This window comes from Chiloscyllium punctatum, chromosome 5 (genome assembly GCF_047496795.1).
Source record: "Chiloscyllium punctatum isolate Juve2018m chromosome 5, sChiPun1.3, whole genome shotgun sequence".
NCBI lineage: Eukaryota > Metazoa > Chordata > Chondrichthyes > Orectolobiformes > Hemiscylliidae > Chiloscyllium > Chiloscyllium punctatum.
This window is the reverse complement of record NC_092743.1, coordinates 19,636,700-19,663,792: the sequence shown is the minus strand read 5'-3', so window position 1 is coordinate 19,663,792 and position 27,093 is coordinate 19,636,700. Positions and strand designations below refer to the sequence as shown.

Genomic DNA, 27,093 nt, shown 5'->3' with positions numbered 1-27,093 from the left:
CCATCACACTAACATCCCCTTGCGGTGAAGTTGAGCGTTCTTGTGACTGCCCAGTACTTTCATAATGTTTCATAAATTTTAAAACGAGCTTCCCCATATTGATTTCTGGAACCTCAATATTTCTGCAAAATAGTCTTGACAAAAAAAGACCTGCTGTTATAAATAAGATTATAATCTAATGCTGTCTTGTGCCAAGTATTGACAAGCTATTTTAGCAGAAAATAATTGGACTTCCCAAACCCATCCATCTCAGACACAGAACAAATGAAGTCATTTTTAACATCTTTGCAGCAGGAGCTCTGCATGGTTGCTGTTTGAATTCAGATTCAGCAATCCTGGGATTCATGGTGCGAGCTCACAACTGAATCCAGCTCCTTTACCCCATCAAACAGCCGTGAACAAAAAGCAATGAATGGAACAATCTGTGCTTTGGAGAAAGGAATGGATTTGTAAATGCTGGAAGTCAGCTCCAGAAAATTGATTCCCCATGTATCCATATTTAAACATCACTAATAAAAGCAGCAATGGCTTAACACTGTACTGTACAGCCAGTGTGAGATATTAATGCTCTGTAGGTTTTCAAGGCAATGGAATGCTTAGTGTATTGTTCTCATTCTCCAATTAATTTGTTGTGCCTGTCATTAACTGTACCACAATGTGTGATTCTCTGCTTTACCACGAGCTTCACTTAAGCATCAACCATCACAGCTTTTAACAGTTTCTTTTAATTAAGGAAGCAAGTTTTTTTTTTAGTTTTCTTTTGATCCATTAATATTTGTTTTTTTTTCCTTTCATTCCATCCTTCCCCTCACTGCCTAAATCCTCCAACCATCCCACCCGGCAGAAGAAGCTCCCAGTCCTACACTTATTATCTGTAAGTAACTGCTTTGCAAATGAACTGCTCCATGCTTTAATTCCTTCTGTTCCATGCACTTCATTTGTTTTATTCATGGCTTTTCTCCTCAGGTATCTGCAATTATAGCAGGCATTCTGAAATGCCGCCGAGATTTACTATCTCTTGTTTGTTTTATTCGCCTAATTTCATCTGCTCCTAAGAAACTTTCCTGGAATATTGTGGAGTACCGGTTCTGCAAATTCTGCAGATCAAGTTGCATTAATCAAAGGTGTTATTGAATTCACGTGGCTTTGAGGAGTGACCCACATAGTATAAAGTGTACACATTCCATTTTCAAACTGAATAACACTTCAGTCCCTCTTTGGAGCTGATTTCATTGCTTCCATTCATTGTGTTGCTCTCAGTATCTGTGGGCTACACAGTGTACCCAATCTTGATCAAGATTAAGTGGACATTGCGTGAGAGCAAAGGATGAGGCTCAGCTGCAATCTCCTCATAATCTGTCAAGGCACACACTTGGGACAAGATACCGCAGAGTTTTTGGCTCCCATTAACTGCATCATGGCACGAGCCAAATTAAAAAAAAACTGAAAAACAAGACAACAATTTTATTTGGAAGGCAGTGCACCATAGGCAAGACTAAACCCAAGGTTAGGGCAATGAACCCAAGACCTTCCACATGTGAGATGCAAAAGGACTTGCCATATAAACAATATCAAAACGTCGTAATTATAGTTTGTGGGTGTGAAAAGGTTATCACATTGTATTGACAATTACATACTATATTACCACTACTATCTGATCTCTCCACTCCCTTGGCTCACAGCCTCATTCCTGATGAAGGGCTTTTACCCCAAACGTTGACTCTCCTGCTCCTCGGATCCTGCCTCACCTGCTGCGCTTTGCCAGCACCACACTCTCGACTCCAATCTCCAGCATCTGCAGTCCTCACTTTCACCATACTATATTACTGCAGACCCACGATACAGGGGAAAATGACTTATTGAACCTGAAAAGATAAAGGGCAGTAATTGCAAATGGTTTCAAAAGTATTTAGGGAACTATAAACATGGATTTTTTTTATAGGTCTTTCTAATTTATGTCATTCTTTGTGCAATATAGGTAGTCCAGATAGTCAAGATTAGAGAAGGACAATAGATGAGGCAGAGAATTAAATAACAACGGATTGAGCACCAAAGCTCTTGCTATATTCATCAGCATAGAATCAATGTCAAGTCCAGCATACACACAAATGAAAAGTAGAACTAAAAACTGTTCCTGGCCATTCTGGACAGTGATATTCCTGTAGACTATGGTGATGTGAAGTATTCAAAGGACAATGTGGCTGTCTGGAGCTTACCATATTGATAAGTCCCGCATCTTCAGCGGGAATTCATTTATCTTCAGATGGTATGAAGAATAATCCATTTTTTTTGTTTCACTTTCTGTTTTTGCCATTGAAGAGAAAGTTAAAGGCAAAGTCTTATTGAATATTTTGACAGCATGCTTGATCTACCATCAGAATCCCTGTTTTACACAATGTAATTTTTGCCAGTAATAAATAAACCATAGGTCAGTTGCATTTTCAATGTGGCTAAAAAAAATCTCTCTGTTGAGAGTTTATCCCACTGTCTCTTTATGCTACCTCACTGAAAGTAACATTTTACTTAGAGACACTGGCATGAGAAGATCAAAATTCTTTGATTTCTCCAGGTAATTTTAAGATTTATTCACTGAATTGTATATTAGATTATATTACAGTGTGGAAACAGGCCTTTCGGCCCAACAAGTCCACACCAACCCGCCACCCACCCATACCCCTACATTTTCCCCTTACCTAACACTACGGGCCAATTCACCTGACCTGCACATCTTTGGACTGTGGGAGGAAACCAGAGCACCCAGGGGAAACCCACGCAGACACTGGGGGAACGTGCAAACTCCACACAGTCAGTCGCCTGAGGCGGGAATTGAACCCGGGTCTCTGGCGCTGTGAGGCAGCAGTACTAGCCACGTTCTTGGTGGGCTTCTGATGTTAATCATAGAAGGGTATTACTTGATGCCATATTTAGCTTATTAATGTTACTTTTACCCGACAGCTACCAATGCAATAAGCTGCACCTTGTTTAGGTCAAGAGCCTCTCCATGTTGAAGCACCCTAGCGGCTGTTCCTTTTTCACTATAAACCAAGTAGACCTTCATACCCAGACAAACTAAGAGGATGGGGACAGGAAACTACTCCAACCACATGCTGGTATTGGTGGGCATCACAGCGCACACAATGCCATTGAATACAGAAGATCTAACTGAGGCATAGGAAATGACAAAGATAAGGTATTTAGAGAAAAGCAATTTCCTCTGGTTGAGATGACCTGAACACAGGTTCCTTAAAATGAGAGTCAGGTAGCATGTTGTCAGAAAACACATCTTTAGCAAAAGATTGTGGAAAATTTTAACTCTTTTCCCCAAAAAGAAGCCAGGTCAAATGGTTATTTCTAAGACAAGTGCATTAAGGATTACAGGACCAAAGTTGATCGATGAATTGAATTATTAATGATCCAATTGAATAGTGAACAGTTTGAGGAACTGAATGTTCCTATGTTCCATTCATTGATGCACTTTTTTCTCCCTATCCGTTCACTAGTCATAGCTGCATCACTTGCATATTTGTTCCACTGCCCCCTCCATTTCACTTTCCCTTTTTGTGAGGCATCTGCGTTGTCCTTCCCTCTTCAAGCCAATTCTAAATGAGGACGAAAACAAAATCAAAACAGAAAATTATTCTGGATGCTGGAGATCAGAAATAAGAACATGAAGCGCTGGAAAAACTCAACAGATCAGTACAGAGATTAATAGAGATAACATTTGATGAGATGTGATGACTCAGTTAGGGCACTTGAGAGTTACAAGTTAGCCAGGAAAGACCTAAAGAGGGCATATGAGAAGTCATTGGTGGATAGGATCAAGGAAAACCCTAAGGTTTTCTATCAGTGCATCAGGAATAAAAGAATGACTGGAGTAAGATTAGGGCCAACTAAGGATAGTAGTGGGAAGTTGTGCATGGAGTCAGAGGAGATAGAGGAAGTGCTAAATGAATACTTTTCATCAGTGCTCACACGAGAAAAAGACAATGTTGTTGAGGAAAATACTGAGATACAGGCGACTCGACGAGGTGGGATTGAGGTTCACAATGAGGCGGTGTTCACAATTCTGGAAAGTGTTAAAATAGATAAGTCCCCTCAATTGGATGGGATTTACCCTAGGATTCTCTGGAAAGCCAGGGAGGCGATTACAGAGCCCTTTGGCTTTGATCTTTATGTCATTATTATCTACAGGGATAATGTAAGAAGATTGGAGGACAGCAAATGCTGTTCCCTTGTTCAAGAAGGGAATAGAGACAACCCTAGAAATTACAGACCAGTAAGCCTTACTTTTGTTGCAGGTATAGTGTTGGAAAGGGTGATTAGAGATAGGATTTACAATCATCTAGACAGGAATAAGTTGATTAGGGATAGTTAACATGGTTTTTTGAAGGGTAGGTTGTGCTTCACAAACCTTAATGAGTTAGAACATAGAACATAGAACATAGAACATAGAACAGTACAGCACAGAACAGGCCCTTCAGCCCACGATGTTGTGCCAACCACTGATCCTCATGTATGCACCCTCAAATTTCTGTGACCATATGTCACAGAAGGTGACCAAACAGCTGGTTGAGGGTAAAGCAGTTGATGTGTGGATATGAATCTCACTAAGGCCTTTGATAAGGCTCCCCACAGTAGGCTATTGCACAAAATACAGAGGCATGGGATTGTGGGTGATTTAGTGGTTTGGATCAGAAACTGGCTAGCTGAAAGAAGACAGAGTGTGATGGTTGAAGGGAAATAATCATCCTAGTTCAGTTACTAGTGGTGTACCACAAGGATCTGTTTTGGGTCCACTGTTGTTTGTCATTGTTATAAATGACTTGTATGAGGGCATAGAAGGATGGGTTAGTAAATTTATGGATGACACTAAAGGTTGATAGAGTTGTGGACAGTGATGAAGGATGTTGTAGGTTACAGAGGGACATAGATAAGCTGCAGAGCTGGGCTGAGAGGTGGCAAATGGAGTTTAATGCAGAAAAGTGTGAGGTGATTCACTTTGGAAGGAATAAGAAGAATGCAGAGTACCATTTCCTTGGGCTAATGGTAAGATACTTGGTAGTGCAGATGAGCAGAGAGATCTTGGTGTTCATGTACATAAATCCCTGAAAGCTGCCACCCAGGTTGATAGGGTTGTTAAGAAGACATACGATGTATTAATTTTTATTTGCAGAGGGATTGAGTTTCAGAACCATGAGGTCATGCTGCAGCTGTACAAAACTCTGGTGCAGCCACACTTGAGTATTGCGTACTATTCTAGTCACTGTATTATAAAAAGGATGTAGAAGCTTTAGAAAGGATTCAGAGGAGACTTACTGGGATGTTGCTTGATGTGGAGGGAAGGTCTTACAAGGAAAGGCTGAAAGACCTCAGGCTGTTTTCGAAGGAGAGAAGAAGGCTGAGAGGTGACTGAGGTAATTGAGACATATAGGTAATCAGAAGGTTACATAGGGTGGACAGTGAGAGTGTTTTTTCTTTGGATGGTGTTAGCTAGCAAAAGGGGACATAGCTTTAAATTGAGGGGTGATAGATATAGGACAGATATCAGAGGTAGTTTCTTTACTCAGACTGGTAGGGTTGTGGAATGCACTGCCTGAAACTTTAAGACTCACTAAATTTAAGGGCATTTAAATGGTCATTGGGTAGGCAAATGGACTAGAATGGAATAGTGTAGGTTAGATGGGCTGCAGATTGGTTTCACAGGCCAGCGCAACATCGAGGGCCGAAGAGCCTGTATTGCGCTGTGATGTTCTATGTTCTATTTCAGGTCTGCAATGGCAGCATGGTGGCTCAGTGCTTAGCACTGCTGCCTCATAGTGCCAGAGATCTGGGTTCAACTCCAGCCTCAGGTGACTGTGTGGAGTTTGCACATTCTCCCCTTGTCTCCATGGGTTTCTGCCGGGTGTTCTAGTTTCTGCCGGATGCTCTAGTCTCCTCCCACACTCCAAAGGTGTGCAGGTAAGGTGAATTTCCCATGTTAAGTGTCCAGGGATGTATGGATTAGTCATGGTAAAATGCAAGGCTATGGAGATAGGGTGGGATACTCTTCAGCAGGTTGGTGCAAACTCAATGGGCCAAATAGCCTCTATCTGTACTGTTGAGATACTATGATTCTATGAGCTATGAATGACTTTGAGGCAAGACCTCTGCCTCCATCTGGGGAAGGAAGTCCCACTCCCCAATTGGCTGCTGGCCAATCAGTGATTGATAATAACAATAAACGTGAGAAGTGGCAAATGGAGTTTAATTCATTGCCCTCCTGGAGCTTGAGCAGTCTTAGGACCTCTGGCACATCACTGGCCTTGATCAAAGAAAGTGACAAGTAACTCTTATTTGGCCAGTCTATTGGCAGGGGGGTAAGCAAGCCATCCAATGCCCCTCTCACTGCCCATATGCTTGTGTTGGGGCTGGAGTGGGGAGGTAGATGCAGGAAAATTGTTGGTGGATTTTACAACCCTCTTCTCCCCCACCCCCAATGCAGCTTTAAACCCACCTGCCTGCGAGTGTAAAATTCCACCAATGACAATGCCCAGTAGCAGCAGTGTGCTTCATCCACAAGATGCATGGCAGAAATTCACCAAAGGCTCCTCTGACAGCACCTTCAAAGAGAGCAACCACTACCATCTAGAAGAACAAGGACAGCAGTTACCTGGGAATACCGACTCCTGAAATGATGTGGAGATGCCAGTGTTGGACTGAGGTGGACAAAGTCAAAAATTAAAGTAAATAACCCGACAATATTGGGTTATAGTCCAACAGGTTTATTTGAAACCGCCAACTTTCGACCCCCCACTCCTTCTTCAGTCAGCTCGTTAGAGAGAACACATTGGACACAGAATTTATAGTGAAAGATCAAAGGGTCATGCAACTTATGTATTGAACAAACCCAGGCGGCTATTAAGTCTTTAATCAGTTAGAATGGAGATGCAGGTTTTGATCGGTTAATATGTAAATCCGTGCCCCAAGATAATTTCAGGTTTTATCAGAATGAAGGTGACACCTTAGGTCAGACAATACATTTTAAATGTGGAGGAGAAAGTGAGGACTGCAGATGCTGGAGATCAGAGCTGAAAATGTGTTGCTGGAAAAGCGCAGCAGATCAGGCGGCATCCAAGGAGCAGGAGAATTGATGTTTCGAGCATGAGCCCTTCTTCAGGAATGAAGAAAGTGTGTCCAGTAGGCTAAGATAAAAGGTACGGAGGAGGGACTTGGGGGAGGGGCGTTGGAAATGCAATAGGTGGAAAAAGGTCAAGGTGAGGGTGATAGGCTGGAGTGGGAGTGGGGGCGGAGAGGTCAGGAAGAAATTGCAGGTTAGGAAGGTGGTGCTGAGTTTGAGGGATTTGACTGCGACAAGGTGGGGGGAGGGGAAATGAGGAAACTGGAGAAATCTGAGTTCATCCCTTGTGGTTGGAGGGTTCCTAGGTGGAAGATGAGGCGTTCTTCCTCCAACCGTCGTGTTGCTATGGTCTGGCGAAGGAGGAGTCCAAGGACCTGCATGTCCTTGGTGGAGTGGGATGGGGAGTTGAAGTGTTGAGCCATGGGGTGGTTGGGTTGGTTGGTCCAGGTGTCCCAGAGGTGTTCTCTGAAACGTTCCGCAAGTAGGCGGCTTGCCTCCCCATTTCCGCAAGTAGGCAGTCTGTCTCCCCCCTCCCCCCTTACTTCCCTCCAAGGCCCCAAGGGACACTGGCACCACCCCCCACTTTTTCCTCCACTACATCGATGACTGTATCGGCGCTGCCTCGTGCTCCCATGAAGAGGTTGAACACATCCACTTTACCAACACCTTCCACCCCGACCTCAAATTCACCTGGACCGTCTCAGACTCCTCCCTCCCCTTCCTAGACCTCTCCATTTCTATCTCGGGCGACCGAATCAACACGGACATTTACTATAAACCGACCGACTCCCACAGCTACCTAGACTACACCTCCTCCCACCCTGCCCCCTGTAAAAATGCCATCCCATATTCCCAATTTCTTCGTCTCCGCCACATCTGCTCCCAGGAGGACCAGTTCCAATACCGTACAACCCAGATGGCCTCCTTCTTCAAAGACCGCAATTTCCCTCCAGACGTGATCGACGATGCCCTCCACCGCATCTCCTCCACTTCCCGCTCCTCCGCCCTTGAGCCCCGCCCTCTTACCGCCACCAGGACAGAACCCCACTGGTCCTCACCTACCACCCCACCAACCTCTATATACAGCGTGTCATCCGCCGTCATTTCCGCCACCTCCAAATGGACCCCACCACCAGGGATATATTTCCCTCCCCTCCCCTATCAGCGTTCCGGAAAGACCACTCCCTCCGCGACTCCCTTGTCAGGTCCACACCCTCCACCTACCCAACCTCCACTCCCAGCACCTTCCCCTGCAACTGCAAGAAATGCAAAACTTGCGCCCACACCTCCCCCTTTACTTCCCTCCAAGGCCCCAATGGATCCTTCCATATCCGCCACAAATTCACCTGCACCTCCACACACATCATCTTTTGTATCCGCTGCACCCGATGTGGCCTCCTCTATATTGGGGAGACAGGCCGCCTACTTGCAGAACGTTTCAGAGAACACCTCTGCGACACCCGGGCCAACCAACCCAACCACCCCGTGGCTCAACACATCAACTCCCCATCCCACTCCACCAAGGACATGCAGGTCCTTGGACTCTTCCATCGCCAGACCATATCAACATGAGGGTTGGAGGAAGAATGCCTCATCTTCCACCTAGGAACCCTCCAACCACAAGAGATGAACACAGATTTCTCCAGTTTCCTCATTTCCCCTCCCCCCATGTTGTCTCAGTCAAATCCCTCGAACTCAGCACCGCCTTCCTAACCTGACCTCTCCGCCCCCACCCCCACTCCGGCCTATCACCTTCACTTTGACCTCCTTCCACCTATCGCATTTCCAACATCCCTCCCCCAAGTCCCTCCTCCCTACCTTTTATCTTAGCCTGCTGGGCACACTTTCCTCATTCCTGAAAAAGGGCTCATGCCCGAAACATTGATTCTCCTCCTTGGATGCTGCCTGACCTGCTGCGCTTTTTCAGCATTTTAAATGTGGTGCCATGTTTCAAGTCTTTTTGTATCTCATCCTGGAGCCAGACTGGCTTTATTTCCAAAGTAGGAATTTATGAAATGCCACATTCACTGACCGTCTACAGATTGTATGCTTTTTGAACAAAATAGGATGTATCTGCCAATGCAAATTCATCAAATAGTTTTATATGTGTGGCTGTATGTTTGTGTGTGTGTCTGTGTCTGAGAGAGAGAGTGTGTGTGTGCATGTATGTGTGTGCGTCTGCAGGTGTTCTTGAGAAAGATTGTGTGAGTGTGAGGGTCTATATATGTGTGAGAATATGTTGGAGTGTGTCCGCTTGACAGAGTATGCGCGAGTGTGAGGGAGTATATGCCTGTGAGAGAGTGTGAGTCTGTATGTATGAGACACACTGTCACACACAATCACACACATGCTCTCACACCCATATACTCCCTCACACTCGCACACACTCCCCCTCAAGCACACGCACAGACTCTCTCTCTCTTCCTCATACCCATGCATGCACACACACACCCTCTCACACACATGCACTCTCTCCCTCTCATACTATTTTGCTTAAAAGGCACAAAAACTGTAGAGAGTCAGTCAATGTGGCATTTTATAAATTTCTACTTTGGAACTATAACAATTCTAGCTCCTGGATGAGATACAAGCAGACTTGAAACATGGTGTCACACCTAAAATGTATTGTCTGACCTGAGGTGTCACCTTTATTCTGATAAAACCTAAAGTTATCTTGGGGCAGGGATTTATATATTAATCAATCGAAACCTCCAACTCCATTCTAACTGATTAAAGACTTCATAGCTTAATAGGTTTGTTTAATACATTCACATGAGTTGTATGATCCTTTGATCTTTTACGATATAAATTCTGTGTCCGATGTATTGTCTCTCACTAACTGCCTGAGGAAGGAGCGGGGACTCAGAAACCTTGCAGTTTCAAATAAACCTGTTGGACCATAACCCGGTGTCATGTGATTTTTGACCATCTCCAGGAAGTTCCCCTCCAAGCTGCCCACCATCCTGACTTGGAAATATATTGCTGTTCCTTTACTGTCTACATGTTGCCTCTCCTCTGATAGCACAAGATTCAGTTCAAGGTGCAACACATTCCAGATCTGCTTGGAATCCTGACATTCCAGATCAAGATCCTGGGCTTCCCTCCCTGGCAGCATTGTAGGTTTATATAAAACACATGGACTGCAGCGGTTTAACAAGACAGCTCACCACCACCTTCTCAAGGGGCATTTAGTGACTGGCAATAAATATTGGGATATCCATATGATTAGATTAGATTACCGACAGTGTGGAAACAGGCCCTTTGGCCCAACAAGTCCACACCAACTCTCCGAAGAGCAATCCACCCAGACACATCTCCCTCTGACTAATGCACCAAGCACTATGGGCAATTTAACATGGCCAATTCATCTGGCCTGCATAACTTTGTGACTGTAGGAGGAAACCAGAGCACCCAGAGGAAACCCATGCAGACACGGGGAAAATGTGCAAACTCCACACAGACAGTTGCCCGAGGCTGGAATCAAACCTAGGACCCTGGTGCTGTGAGGCAGCAGTGCTAACCACTGAGCCACCGTGCTTCCCCTGTGAGTGGATTTAAAACATCTGTTTTAAGGCTGTTTGCTGAGAGATAAACATTAGCTAGGGCATGGAACATCTCCAAGGAGGAGAGAGATGTTGAAATTTTGAGAGGGTAAGGGAGACAGGATTTGCAAATACAGGACTACAACTGCTGACAGTTAAATGATCCAAAAGGCTAGAATTATATCGTACTGAAGTAGCAGATCTGGAATGTGTCGCACCTTGAACTGAATCTTGTGCTGTCAGAGGAGAGGCAACATGTTGAGACATCAAAGATTTTTTTGCATAAAAGACACATTGCTGCACAAAGCTTCACAAACATTTAATGTGGACAGCAGGGCAAGTGCAGAAACAGTACCATTCAGGAACAGTATTGAATCTTACAGAACGCGTTCCCTTTATAATTGTATCTGTTTACACCAGAGGAGAATCAGACGTATGATCGTGGGCCAGCTGGGGTGAAAGCAATTCACTGAAAAATGCTTAAAAGAATCCAGATATTAAAGCCTTTAAGCACAGATGGTATCATTCAAAGAAGTGCAAGGAATAACTGAGTCCAAGCTCTTGAAAGGTTTGAATTAATATGAATCAAGTCACAGTTCCTAAAGAGGGAGAATAATCTGAAGCTGCATTTAAATATCAGAACTCAATTCAAAGATACTGTGGCACTCAGGTTTCAAATCGGAGTTATTAGTGAGTTGGTGAATTTAAATTATATATTCAGGATGAGGAAAGATGCAGCTCCTTTTCACTTGAATGACATGTGGGATTGACCGGCTTTTCTATCTCTGTGAAGTTTTGGTCAGGAAGCCTGTTATTAAAGATCTTCATTTTGTTGCCTTTCAGGTGTATTAAAAATGAAATTATCCACTTGAGAAGCACAGATGTTCATTGTTGTATTATCCTCTCAGGAGTGGAGTTTAGATTTAAAACGCTTTGCCTTTGTAGCCCTGTTGTTATTGTAAAATAATTTACAGAGGAACCTCTTCAATAAACCTTACACTTGTTTGCTGAGTAGAAATGGCAGTACATAAATCACATTACACAGATATCATCACGCACACAATGATGCACATTTCTTGTGCTCTTCTCAAAAGGTCTCAGTCTTACTTTGAAATCCCTCCATAGCCTCACTTGCACCCTCCCTCCCTAGCATTTTGCATCACGACAAATCATAATCTTTCCAGGTCATGCAGCCGCTCAGGTTCCTGTCCAGGCCAGTCACCGTTTCTCCTCACTTTATTATTGCTTATTGCTGGACCTGTAAATATATTGGAAAGGGCTGAGTACTTGAACTACATATCTGCAAAAATATTTACAGTGAACATTGACGAAAACTATCCAACATCTATGTGTTCCTCCAGTGCAGGCCTCTTGCATGTCTCCAATTATCACCACTTCATAATTAACGACCAAGCCTTGCTCCAAGTCTTGAAATTAGGTTATTGAGTAAAGGAAATACCTTTTAGAATGCATTTAAGGAGAAACTTCTTCAGCTAGATGGTGGTGAATCTATGGAATTCATTGTCACAGAAGTCTATGGAGGCCAGGTATTTGAGGAGTTTTAAGACTGAAATAGAGAGGTTCTTGAGTATCAAGGGAATCAAGAGTTAAAGGGAAAATGCAGGAGAATGGGATTGAGAAACTTATCAGCCATGATTGAATGGCAAAGCAAGCTCGATGGGCTGAATGGCCTAATTTCTGATCCTATATCTTATGGTCTAAATTTTCTCCCTAACTCTTCTGCTTAATTATTGACTTCACTCACCTCTTTTAGTTAGAGATTCTTGAAAACCTACCTGTTTGAGGAAGCCTTTATCTATCTCTGTCTTCTCCTGTCTGATGCCTCTTTGTGTGACATGACATCAAATGTTAACTGAGAGCACTCTTAATAAGGGACTTGGAGGTCCTACTGAATTAAAAATGGGACCTAACAGCAAGTTGCTGCTGCTGATGTTTCTTTCCTCAGGGACAAATGATGACAGCTGTGTAATTAGTTCAGGTTCACAGCCACGGACAGTACCAACATTAAAGAAAAAAACATCAAATTGTGCAAAAATAGGTGGCAGGTGAGATGATTCGACACAGTATAAAAAACAGCAAGTAAAAAAAATTACAAAATTAGCTGTAAATCAGGAAGTGGATTGGAAGGAGGAACTTAAGAAAATCACAATCACCAGGAATAGGCAGTCCCTGGATTGAAAATGGATTCCCTTCCGGAATCTGTCCACAAGTGATTTATATGCAAGTCGGAGTACAATGCAGGACATTATAAAGGAGTCATTCATAAGAAAAGGAAATGTTTGTTTGTCAGATCTTTAAAATTACAATCATGTATGAGATCAAGTTTGCAGGGTCCACACACGTTGACAATATGATCAAGAAAGCACAGCAATGCCTTTACTTCCTGAGAAGGCTAAGGAAATTCAGTATGTGCATAAAGACTCTTCCTGGGGGCAGAAGAATCTGCAGACAGTCGTGAACAGAGCCCAGGCCATCAGGCAAACTAACCTCCCATCCACTGACTTCATCTGTACTTCCTGCTGCCTTGGGACAGTAACCAAAAAATCAAAGACCCCTCCAACCCCGGTTGTACTCTGTTCCATCCAGTTCCATCAGGCAGAAGATATAAAAGTTTGAATACACATACCAAAAGATTCAAAGTTAAAAATCACACAACACCAGGTTATAGTCCAACAGGTTTAATTGGAAGCGCACTAGCCTTTGGAGCGACGCTCCTTCGTCAGGTGATTGTGGAGGGCTCGATTGTAACACAGAATTTAGAGCAAAAATTTGCAGTGTGATGTAACTGAAATTATACATTGAAGAATTGATTGTCTGTTAAGCCTTTCATCCGTTCTAACCCCAGTCCAACACTGGCATCTCCGAATCAAAAGATTCAAGAATAGCTTCTTCCCTGCTCTGGTCAGGCTTTTGAGAAATACTAACATTGATCTCTTTCTGCAACTTTTCAGCAATTTAGATTAGATTCCCTACAGTATGGATACAGGCCTTTCAGCCCAACAAGTCCACACAGACCCTCCTAAGAGTAACCCACCCAAACCCCTACCCTATATTTACCCCTGACTAAGCCACCTAACACTATGGACAATTTAGCATGACCAATTTACCTGAACTGTACATCTTTGGATTGTAGGAGGAAACCCACACAGACACAGGGGGAATATGCAAACTCCACACAGACAATTGCCTGAGGCAAGAATTGAACCTGGATCCCTGGCACTGTGAGGGAGTAGTGCTAACCACTGAGCCACTGTGCTGCCCCACTTGTGACACTGTATCCTACACTCTGTTGTGTTACCCTGATGCATTGTATACTACAATCTGCCTGTAAGCACATAAAACAACACTTTTCACTATACCTTGGTACACGTGTCAGTAATAAAACAAAGCAAATCAAGTACGAGCTGTCGCTAAGCCAGACCTTTATAAATTAGGGACCCCCTGTACTGAGCAAATTGTTGTCTCTGCAAGCTGACAAGGGCCTGGGTCCTTATGGACTTTATCCCCAGGTCTTAACAGAAGTGACAAGAGACAGTTGATGTATTGGTTCTAAAATTCGAAAGTTCAAAAGATTTGGGGAGGTTTTGGTTGATTGGAAGATAGTGAATGTATTATTATTCAGAAGAGGAGAGAGACAGTTAGCAGGAAACTACAGACCAGTTAACTTAGTATCTGTCTTAGAGAAGGCGTTAGTAAGGATATATAGCAGGACATAGTTAAAAAAATCAAGTTAATCAGACAGGATCCAAATGGTTTGGTGAACAGGAAAATCATATTTCAGCAAATTATTAGAGTTCTTTCAGGAAGTAATGTACATGTGGATAAAGGGGAACTGGTGAATATACTGTACTTGGATTTCCAGAGGGCATTTGATAAGATGTCAGTTGAAAGATTATTATGGAAAATAAAATCTGAAGCTGTAGATGATAAAGTGTTGGTATGAATAGAATGGAGGAGATGATTATCGCTGGACTGTTAATCCAGAAACCCAGGTAGTGTATTCCACTGTGGATGGTGATAGAATTTGAATTCAGTAAAAATCTGGAATTAAGAGTCTAAGGATGACCTTGAAATGATTGTTGTAAAAATCCATCTGATTCACTAATGTCCTATAGGGGAGGAAACTGCCATCCTTATGTGGTGTGACCTATATGGTACTCCAGATACACAGCAAAATGGTTGAGTCTTAACTGCCCTCTGGAATGGCTTAGCCAGTGACACCCTCATCTCATGAAGGAATGAAAAAAAAGACTGACTAGCTAACAGGAAAGAGAGTGGACATAAATGGGTCTTTAGCAGGTTGGCAAGGTGTAACAAGTGACAGGGATCAGTTCCAGGACATCAAACTTTTACAACTTATATAGGAACTGAAGGGACTTTATTAAGGGACTGAAGATATAGTTGCTAAATTTACTGTTGACACAAAGATAGGTTGGAAAATAAGGAGTGAAGAGCACAAAAGGAAGGCATTTTCATTGGCTGTATTAATATTTGCAGCTTACGCAGATGTACTCATAAAAGCAACAGAAGCAAAACGATAGTAAAATTAATGGTCAGCTTTTGAAACTAATTATTTTTGCTTTAACAAAAGGTGACCATATGGCTGAATGCTCTCTCAATAATTAAAGTGGTCACTTTGCCGAAATACCATTTGATTTGAGTATTAATTATTTCAACAGCTTATTATTGAGTACAGATCATTATTAAAAGCATAGATACCAGGAGGCTCAATGTCTCCTATTATTTCTGACCAAGGACTTGCACTTCTACTCAAGCTAGATCAGAGCTTTTGTTTACCAGGTTTATAGAGGCAGCATTTGCTTTTTGAATGGAGAGCCTTGAGATTTTAGTTTGGACTTTTGTCAGGCTTTCAATAGGCTTTATAAATCCCTTCAGAATTCCTTGACACTTATTGTGAAATTCAACCTTTTGCAAACCAGAAAGTGATGAGCTGTGGGCGCCCAGTGATAAATCTTTCCTTTACTCCTTCCTGTTATCCGAGCCAGACCAGCTCAGTAATTTATGGTGCTGTGAAAGAGCAGTTATAATTGGATTGAGTGTTTAGTTTTCAAGATGTTCTAATGCGACACTGTACCACCGCCTCAAGTCCTTCAGAGTTAAGACCATTAGAAATGATAGAAAAATTATTTTGCCCATAAATGGCTAGCTGAATAATATAGCCATTGGATGCTTCAAATGGAAAGCACATTTTTTGGGATGACTAACTGGTTACATTCAAGGGCATTTTACACTTTTGTTACCTGCTCAAGCAATTTAAAGGCAATTCATTCCCAAGGGTTTTTATATTAATAAGCAATAGTTTATCCACTGATTGAATTCTGGAGATTGGAAGAGCTAGAAATCCTCTGCAGGCCTGACAGCATCTACTGAAGGAGAAACTCTGTTGACATCTTGGGTTGATAAAGACATCTAGTTTGTAATATTGAAGCTTACCTCTACACATAGACTGGAGACAGTTGGTAGGCTTTCTCCCTACCTATTGACATGTGTAAAACGTAAGAATCCCACAGCAGGATTGGTCATATGGCTTATTGGAGAAAGTGAGGACTGCAGATGCTGGAGATCAGAGCTGAAAAATGTGTTGCTGGAAAAGCGCAGCAGGCCAGGCAGCATCCAAGGAGCAGGAGAATCGACGTTTTGGGCATGAGCCCTTCTTCAGGAAATTTCCTGAAGAAGGGCTCATGCCCAAAACGTCGATTCTCCTGTTCCTTGGATGCTGCCTGACCTGCTGCGCTTTTCCAGCAACGCATTTTCAGCATATGGCTTATTGACCCTATTCAGCAATCCAAAAGATCATGATCGACCTTCTGCAGCAGCTCCACTTCCCCATCCTACTCCCTGTACCCCTTGTGTCCCTTCATTCTGAAAATCTCTTGATCTCAGTCATGACTGTCCTCATTGTGAACTTGTCTTGCGCCTTCTCATGGACTCTACATCAGTTGATTGATCAGCTGAAGTTGCCAAGTCTCCAGGCTTAGAAATTTGTTCTCTCCATCTCTCTACCTCACATTGCTCCTCATAGACTGCAGAAAGTAACCCTGCTAACTCACCACCCCAGCACATAAATGTTGTCAGAAAAGTTGAGTTGAAAATCTGCCAGCCAATAAGCTCCTTAAGCAATCAATGAACATATCCTAAGCTCAATGTTGTCCAAGGTGCAGATGTGATGGCATAATGTTGAGAATGTTGGTTTGTAATGCTGTTTCCTATAGCTGCTGTGAGCTCAGTTTTAGATTAGATTAGATTACTTACAGTGTGGAAACAGGCCCTTCGGCCCAACAAGTCCACACCGCCCCGCCGAAGCATAACCCACCCATACCCCTACATCTACATCTATCTCTTACCTAACACTACGGGCAATTTAGCATGGCCAATTCACCTGACCTGCACATCTTTGGACTGTGGGAGGAAACCGGAGCACCCGGAGGAAACCCACGCAGACACGGGGTTTTTCACCTTGGTTGCTGTCTGTTTCCCAGATGTTCTTGCAGATGGAGTAAGCAGTGTCCACTAGCACTTCTGAACCCCTTTCGACAGCAGTGGGTACTCTAGTGATTAGCTCAGTTGACTGGGCATCAGCTAGGAGAAAGTGAGAACTGGGCAGTTGACTTCTGATGTTAAGAGCATGCATTCAATTCCTGCACTGTCTGAGGTTATCATAAAGTTCACACCTTTGCAACCTCAGCCCTTGCCTGAGGAGTAAATATTCAGGTTAAATTACCACAGTCTCTCTGATGAAAGAGCAGCTTTATGTTCCTCTGGGACCATAGCTATTTTACATTGCATTTAAACAAAGCAGTTCTTTTAATTTAATCTGTGTTATAGATGTTTAGAAACATGCACCATGTCATTGCATTTTAATATGAAAATCACCTAATATACCTTGAATCAATCAAGTACCTGATCAAATAAAAACAGAAAGAACTATAAATCAGAGACAAAAAAATAGAGATTACTGGAAAAGCTCAGCAGGTCTGGCAGGATCTGTGGAGAGAAATCAGAGTTAACGTTTCAGGTCCAATCCTGCCTCAGAACTGATGGTAGCTTGGAAAATGTTGGTTTATATGTGGAAGATAGGCTGGGAGAGAGTGGGGGGGGGGGGGGGGGGAGAGGTGTGGTAAGGAGTAAATGATAGGTGGGGATAGAAACAAAGAATCTGATCAAAATACTTGGTTGCATTTTATTGGATTGGTATTAAAGTGCCTAAGGAGTCCTTAAGATCAGAGAAATCTTTTTATTGTCATGTGATGAAAGGAAATCTATTTCTGAAATTTATAAGTGTCTTCCTATATTTCTGGAAATCCTTCCAACTCTGATATCATCTTTGATGTCTACACTCCTTCAGTTCTGAACACTGTCTATCCCAGCCTTAATAACTCCACCACTAGTCAAAGTGCTGTCAGCTGTCTCATTCTAGTTCCTAAGCTTGAGAATTCTTTCTCCATCTCTCTGCTACTTTAAGATGCTCCTTGACACCAATTTCCTATCTTCATATTTCTTTATTTGGTTCATTACTAGATTTCATTTGATAATGTTGCTCTGAAGCCCATTGGGATGTCTTATCACTTTAAGAAGCTACATAAATGCATCTGTTGTTACTCTCTCAACCATTCACTGCACTGCGTAGTAAGCTGGCTTTGCTACTTCCATAAATGTTCAGAAATTTAATTTGCGCAAGTGATCAGACTGAGAATTAGATCTTAGACAACACTTCATTATCAAAGAAAAAAATGCCCCATGCCTGAAGCTGAAAGCTTGTGTCTTTTCAGTCTCATATGAAAGATATTAAGCACATTTTTCTGATTCCTGAAATCGATGTGGTTGTCAAATAATGTTGTACATAGTTTTTGAATGAAAATAATGCAAGGTTCTATTACTGTTGATCACACTGAAAGTGTAATTAATTAGCAGACAGTTTAATATGGAATTAGATCAGAAATGCAATTAATGTAAGAATAAGTTCACTCAAAGGGAAGCCATTTGGCATTTTGGAGTTCTACCCTTGGAAATATCAGTGGATGAATCACACATTTGAGTGCAGCCATGTACCTGGATGTAAAGACTAATTGAAGTGTAGTCGTCCTTAATTGAACTGAAATTAAATACAGTAATCATGCCTGTGTAAAATAATTGTTCTGAGTTTGTACACAGCAAAGTAATCTAATCAAACATAAAATTATTTTTAAAAATTACTGCAGTACATAACATCTTTAATTGTTAAAATGTCTTGACGAACAGGAGATTATTAGTTACTTTTAATATGCTGGCTATCATTATATGGATGAATGCACCAGACATCCTTTGTTAGCTGTGACTCAGAATTCGAACATTCTGGGTTCAGGTTCCACTTAGAGACATAGATTCATAGAGATGTACAGCATGGAAATAGACCGTTCGCTCCAACCTGTCCATGCCGACCAGATATCCCAACCCAATCTAGTCCCACCTGCCAGCACCCGGCCCATATCTCTCCAAACCCTTCCGATTCATAAACACATCCAAATGCCTCTTAAATGTTGCAATTGTACCAGCCTCCACCACATCCTCTGGCAGCTCATTCCATACACGTACCACCCTCTGTGTGAAGACATTGCCCCTTAGGTCTCTTTTATATCTTTCCCCTCTCACCCTAAACCTATGCCCTCTAGTCCTGGACTCCCCGACCCCAGGGAAAAGTCTTTGCCTATTTATCCTATCCATGCCCCTCATAATTTTGTAAACCTCTATAAGGTCACCCCTCAGCTTCCGACGCTCCAGGGAAAACAGCCCCAGCCTGTTCAGCCTCTCCCTGTAGCTCAAATCCTCCAACCCTGGCAAGATCCTTGTAGACCTTTACTGAACCCTTTCAAGTTTCACAACATCCTTCCGATAGGAAGGAGACCGGAATTTTCAGAAACTCCAACATAAAAACCAAGGATGACACTCCAGTATTGGAGCATTGTACTGTTGGAGGTATTGTCTTTTGTCTGAGAGTTTAGCCAAGGCCTTCCAACTATCTTCACAGGACAACACAAAAGATCCATAGAGTCATAGAGATGTACAGCACGGAAACAGATCCTTCAGTCCAACTCATCCATGCTGACCAGATATTCTAAATTAATCTAGCCCCATTTGCCAGCACTTGGTCCATATCCCTCTAAATCCTTCCTATTCATTTAGCCGTCCAGATGCCTTTTAAATGTTGTAATTGTATGAGCCTCCACCATGTCTGGCAGCTCATTTGATACACCCTTTGCATGAAAACGTTGCCCCTTAGCTCTCTTTTAAACCTTTCCCCTCTCACCCTAAACTTATGCCCTCTAGTTCTGGACTCCCCCAACCCAGGGAAAAGCTCTTGACATTTTACCCTATCCATGCCCCTCATGATTTTATAAACATCCATAAGGTCACCCCTCAGCCTCCAATGCTCAAGGGAAAACAGCCCCAGCCTGTTCAGCCTCTCCCTATAGCTCAAACCCTCCAACACTTGCAATATCCTTGTAAACCTTTTATGAACCCTTTCAAGTTTCACAACATCATTCCTATACGAGGGAGACCAGAATTGCACACAGTATTCCGAAAGTGGCCCAACCAATGTCCCGCACAGCCGCAACATTACCTCCCAACCTTTAAACTTTTTGAAGAGTGAATCTTATCACATTCCTCCCTTTTGGGAGCTTGCATTAGACACAACAAAGAGCAATGCTTCCAGCAACTAACTAATTGGTGCTTCATCCACGGAAATCAATATCACCACATTTTATTAACAGTGGACTGTGGCTTCAGTGTGTCCTAACTGGAAGATGCTCTATCCAGAAGATATAAAATTTACTGACATTTCTTTTGACAACCCCTCCCAAAGCCTGATCTCCATACAAGAAGGATAAGGAAATATATTGCTGTTCTTTCAGTGTTGCCAAAATCCTCAAACATCCTCAACTGCATTGTGGGTCTACCTACATCAAATGGACCACTCAGGTTCAAAAAGGCTAGCTCACCACCCTGTTCTCAAGGGCAACTCGGGATTTGCAATAAATGCCAGCTCGCCCATGTCCTATAAAAACAGGCGGCTGGTACAAGTGGTCTGCGTCACTTCCATGATCCCTTTTGACTGGCACAAACATCCTGACTTGGACATAGATTATCAAGAGCCCTTCATTGCTGGGTCTAGATCCCAGATCCTCACTGTAGTGTTTTGGTATGTCTGCAGCACAAAAACTAGAGTTCAAAAAGGCCCAGCACCACTTTCTCAGAGAAGCTAGGAATGGTCAATCAATAATATTTGGGGTGGCACAGTGGCTTAGTGGTTAGCACCGCTGTCTCACGGCACCAGGTACTTGGGTTCGATTCCACCTTCAGGCGACTGTTTGTCTGCAGTTTGTACATTCTCTCTGAAGTTGCTCCAAAATGCTGTAGTGAGGTTCTGGGATTGTGTTTAAGCATGGAAGTGGCACGGACCCCTTTCACTGTGGATAGAGCCCGGAGGAAACCCATGCTCCGGTTTCCTCCCACAATCCAAACGTGCAGGTTAGGTAGATTGACCATGCTAAATTGACCAGGGATATGCAGGGCTGCAGGGATAGGGGGAGTGGGTCTGGGTGGGATGCTCTTTTGGGGGAAATCGACCAGGAAAAAGTGAGGTCTGCAGATGCTGGAGATCAGAGTCGAGAGTGTGTTGCTGGAAAAACACACCAGGTCAGGCAGCAACCAAGGAGCAGGATGAAGGGGTCCGACCCGAAACGTTGATGCTGTTTTTGGGGGGGCAGGGAGGGAGCGGTCAGTGTAGACTTGATGGGCTGAATGGCCTGCTTCCATGCTGTAGAGATTCTATGTTCCAAATAAATTGCTCAGCAGCATTACAGAGAAAGAAACTGAGTCAACATTTCAGATCAATGGATAACTTCAGAGCTGGGACTGCTTTGAGATCTAGCTGTTCTTAAACAAGGAACACATGAACAGGAATAGGTTATTCAGCCTCTCCAACTTGTTTTATCATTCTCCATGATGGTTAATCATCTACCTCAGTGAGACTTTCCGGCTTTATTCCCAAGCTCCTTGATGTCAAAATTGCCATTGTCTTCTTGAACTGAGTTTCCAACAGCCCACCAAGGGAGAGAATTGCAAAGTATTCACCACCTTCTCAGTGCAGAAATTCTTCTCCATCTCTGTTCTAAATGACCTGAGGCTGGGTCCTCTACTTCTGGATTCAACAGTGAGGGGGTGAGGGATTGGGATGGGGGTGGAGGGGGGCGTGGAAGAGGAAAGCTGGAAAGGGAATTTAAAAAAAGGGAAGATCTCTGAAAGGTTGAAGGGATGAAGGAGAAAGGGCAGATAATGCAAGACAAATAAAGGTGGATTTGGGATAAGTTAAGAAAGAAAGTACGTACCAGAGGAGGTGTAAATCGAAATTGCAGAACTGTGTCCAGGAGCTTCCATCCAAAATAAAACCTGCAAAATACACAAGAAGTAAGAAATGAGGTTAAAGGTTCCCATCTGAGCCTGTTGAATATTAAGTATTGAAGGTCAGTTTGAGGAGAATAGAGAAGGGGGAGATAAGGGTCGACTTGCCTGGGAAGATGCCGTGGGACCAGAACAGCAAGGGCCTTTGGGGGTGATTGACGAGTGGACCATGGAGTAATGGATTAAGCAGCACCTTCAGTCTGCTGAATGAGGAGGGGGAGATGTGTTTAGTCGTGATGTCATGCTGGACATAACCGAACTAATGCAGGATGATCCATGAACAACACAGGCTGGTGAGATGCAACCTGATGTCAAAGAGAAGTGAGGACTGCAGATACTGGAGATCAGAGTCGAGAGTGGGGTACTGGAAAAACCTCGACTCTTCTGCTCCTCGGATGCTGCCTGACCTGCTGTGCTTTTCCAGCAGCTCACTCTCGTCGTCAAAGGGAACCCTGTCATGATTCTTGCAGTGAGGAGAAGGGGCTGAGAGTCGAAGAACGGGAAACGGATGATGACAGTCAGCATCTCTGTCAAACAAGGTCATTATCATTCAGGAGAAAGCAGAGCATATCAGGGGGGTTGGGGGGGAATGATATAAAGGCTGCTTCATTAAAGCAGATGGCACTGAGCTGTAGTAACTGGGAAATAGAGTCAATAAATGAAGCAGGATGTATTCGAGGTAACTGGGAATTAGTAGATTTACAGTAAGCATTGCTTAATAGCCTGTCCCTGAAATAGAGTTGAGTAACGGAGGCAGGAAGGAGAAGAGTTCAAGTGTGCCATGGAAGGTGACCATGATATGCTAACAAAGAATAATAAATGCCAGTCTTACCAGCAAGCTTACATCCGGTAATCCATTTTGAAATGGCCATCATTACACTTATTAAACTGAAAGAAGTGCAGATGCTGTAAATCAGAGACAAAAATAGAAATTGCTGGAAAAGCTCAGCCAATCTGGCAGCATCTGCGGACAGAAATCGAGAGTTAATGTTCCTGGTCTAGTGACCCTTCATCTGAGATGGTCCAACAGGTCTGGTATCTCAGAGGACCCGAAATGCTAACTCTGATTTCTGTCTACAGATGTTGCCAGATCTGCTGAGCTTTTCCAGCAAATTCTATTTTTGTCATTAAACTTATATTGTCGATAGTTTGTCATTGTAGGTGAGAGGATGAGGAGGTGGTCACCCAGAATTTTCTACGTCTCTGAGCACGTACCTTCTTCCGACTTTGGGTGTTGACCATGTGGCCATGTGTTTGAAGTCACACTTGTTTTTTTTCACAGCACCACAAGTAGACATATTTCTGCTGAATAGAACAGTTGCAACTCATTCCTATACTTTAGACGAGTAGGTTGTTTGATATGGGGAAGTGGCAGACAAAATAAAAACAGAATTAATCAGCAGCGGATATTAATGAATATCCTCACAGCAGAAACCAATTTTTGGGAAAATCCATTAAAACCAGAAAGTGGAAGTAAATTAAAATCTTGTTGTAGATAATAACTCCTTGCTGACTGTCAAATCGGGTTAGTATCGAAATTGGTAACCTTCACTGCTCAGATACGCTATTCACAGAGAAGGAACGCAAAGCTATTACATTCTGGTGGTTTCAGGACACACACTGGGATGGTAGCATTAATTAAATTCCATTGGTATTACTTGTCCAGAAAAAAATACATTAATTGCAACAGGGCACTTGCATTTCAGTCTGTGACAAGCCTGGAGATCTACATTGACAAGGTCAACTGATATGTGTATCTTTCTTGAAGATCTACCCACACTCACGTTAACAATCTTGTATCATTTTGCATGTATATGAAGGTCACTGATGTCTTCTGTGTGATGTTATTTTTATGCTAATAACTCGACAAATAGATTCCATTGAGAAAAGCTTTCTTGCTGCTAAGCTTCTCAAGAGCAAGCAAGGTATTGCTCATGTCATTTTGTTTTTTTGTGTTTCATTAAACAGAAGAGCAAGCTCCCTAACTCCAATCCAAGCAAAGGGTAATACATGCTAAGCACCTGTAAGAGATGACTTGCTTTAAAGTTGAGTAATAACTTTGAATCTTGAGGTGGAACATGGCTAGAATGATATATGTGTATTTCTGAGTCAGTTTTAAAAGCCATGCATGTTTTGCCTTTGGCAACTGTTTCTCTCTTAGAAAAGAGGCAACAAGAATAGTCATAGAAATTAAAGAGAGCAAACATTGGAACTCTGAAAAGAAACAAGGAGTTGTGGAATTATACAGTTAGCCACTGTAAAGAGAAATAGTGAGTGATTATTCACATGGCCTTGAACAAGCACTTTTTAACAAGTAAGCCATTTAGTGAAAAGCTAAAAGGATAGGAATGGTAACCGATGCAGTGACAAAAGTGGATTGATTGAAATTAACTTTAAATTAAACCTGGTATATAAAGAACTGTGCTGAAGAACCAAAAAAAGGTCCTGAGCTGGACTGTACTGGGACCAGTGCAGTACTGGCATCCAACTAGCAATGAGGAGTGTTGTCTATATGTAACTTGTCCACAAAAAGCAGGACAAATCCAACTCAGCCAATTACTGCCCTATGACTGTACTCTCAATCATCAACAAAATAGTGGAAAAGGTCATTTATAAGCCTAACAACACTTATTTCGTGATAATCTGCTCACTAGTGCTCAGTTTAGATTCAGAAAGGGCCATTTAGCTCCTTACCTGATTACAGCCTTACTCCAAACATACTCAAAAGAGCTGAAATCCAGAGGTTAAGGGTGAGAGTGACTGCCCTTAATATCAGTTTAGCATTTGACCATAGCATGGAACCCCAGCAAGGGTAGAGCCAATAGGAATCAGGGAAAACTCTCTCTTGGTTGGAATCTTAATTAGCACAAAAGAAGATAGCCTTGGTTATGGAGGTCATTCTCCTCAACCTCAAAAGATTTCTGCAGGAGTTCCTCAGGGTATGGTTCTCAGCCCAGATATCTTCAGCTGCTTCATCATGAGCTTCCCTCTACCACAAGGTCAGAATTAGAGATGCTCCCTGAAGATGGCACAATATTCAGCACCATTTCAGAATCCCCAGATGCAGACACATATTGAGCTGATCTGTGGCAGGCAGCATAAACTTCACACAATTCCATCAACAGCATTGCTGGAGAAACTCAGTTGGTCTGGCAGTGTCTATTTAGAGAAAGCAGAGTTAATGTTATGAGTCCAGTGACCCCTCTTCCAGCAAGTAATCTCTCAGTTCTGATCCTTCTTCATTTTCTCCAGTTACTTCTGTTTTTATCTCCAAATCACTAGCCTGTGGTTCTAGGTTATTAATCCAATGACATTGCCATCACACAATAACATCATAGTTATGTAACTAGACTAGTAACCCTGAGGCTTGATATAATGATATAAAGTCATTAAACCCTAGGGAGTTTAAATCTTACTACTGCAGCTGGAGATTTTTCATCCATTAGTTAAATCAATCTGGAAAAAAGAAAAACTAGTTCCAGTAAGGGTGACCATGAAACTACTCGATTATCATTTGGTTCACTAACACCCTTAAGGGAAAGAAAAGTTGCCAAAGTTATCCAGTCTAGTTTGCAGGTGACTCAAGAACCACAGCAATTTGGTAGACCCTTAAACTCCCTCTGAGTTCGCCAACTACGCTATTTAAGTAGATGCAGGAAATGTCATAAAATTCCTACAGTGCAGAAGCAAGCCATTTGGCCCATCAAGTCCACATCAACCCTTTGAAGAGCATCCCACCCAGACTCACTCCCCTACCCTATCTTGTGGCTAATCCACCTAACCTACACATCCCTGATGGGTAGCTCACAGTTTTGCTGTAACAAATGAAAGTTTTTCACTGTATTTTATTGTATTTTTACTATAAAATACACATGAAAATAAAATCAACTTCAAAATTCTTCCAAGGGTAATTACTGATGAGCAGTAAATTCTGGTCGAACCACTTACACCCACACCTTGAGAATGAATTAATGTAACCCAAAATAAAGTGCTGCCAATACCAAAACAAAAGAGAAAGGGATTCATCACTGCCTCTATAAGACTCCTGTCTTAAAACTGACAACTGGTTCATTTTAAAAAAGATAGCCCGGCTCCCCTCACCAGACACAGTTGAAGCTACTGCATATTTCTTGCACTCCCTGGTTCTCTCTGAGATGAAACTAGAAGGCTAAAGTGGAAAGTCAGCTTTTCTCCAATTGGACGAAGGGTGCCACAGAGGAAGGTATATTATTAATGCTGAAGCAAATATTGAAAATTTGGTCGGAGATTATAACAGTTCAAGATGAGAATGGGAAGGAAGTTGTAACAGTGATCCTGAGGAGATCCACCACTTTCTGTGTGGAGACGTTCCATGGATTGATCGTCTTGTTCTGTATTTGGATTGTTCACACAAAGATATAGCGTATTTTCCCAATCCCCTCCCCTTGAACCCTGATCTCCTCCAGTTCCTCCACCACCTCCAGCCTGAAAGCCTTAAGTCCTGCACAGGGCCTGTCAAGCTGATTGCTTTAAGCCTCTGCACAACCCCATCCTAACCCAATCACCTCATACCTCATAACCTCTAATAACCTTTCCTTCCTCTGTCTGTTTCCATATAACTTCCAGCCATTAAATTCCCACCCCAGCCTGTCACTTGGGACCATGTTATTCTTTACATCTAAGAAGATGTGTTTGAGCCCCACTCTCGCTCACCACCACGTTCCCCCCAACCCAACCCAACTGATGAGAGACTTATAGTTAACGGAAGTGGAGAAGGCTTGCTTGGCCGCAAGGAGGCAATGTTGATCGGGTTGAAGGGAGTGCACAGCCAACCTCTTTGAGTGTCACAAGGTGCCAACACCTGCAGATTGGGAGCATCAGACAGTTCTGAACCCGTCACACCAGAATGGGAGAAGTCATTCTGTATCCCAAGGGACCACCTTAAAAGTTCATGAAAGAAACATAATCAACTGT

General features: G+C 42.8%; 1 protein-coding gene across 7 annotated transcripts in view; it reads left to right on the top strand.

Annotated features, from left to right (window-relative positions):
• The window catches only part of LOC140476930 (receptor-type tyrosine-protein phosphatase mu-like), an 887,393-nt gene that overhangs the window by 665,204 nt on the left and 195,096 nt on the right, over window positions 1-27,093 (top strand). For 3 of the 7 annotated variants that reach the window (XM_072569879.1, XM_072569878.1, XM_072569882.1), the window contains one exon: window positions 845-874. The exons of the other annotated variants lie outside the window; for them this stretch is intronic. In XM_072569879.1, the coding sequence (XP_072425980.1) occupies window positions 845-874 (30 nt within the window). The remainder of the gene's footprint in view (window positions 1-844; window positions 875-27,093) is intronic. 7 annotated transcript variants of the gene reach the window in all.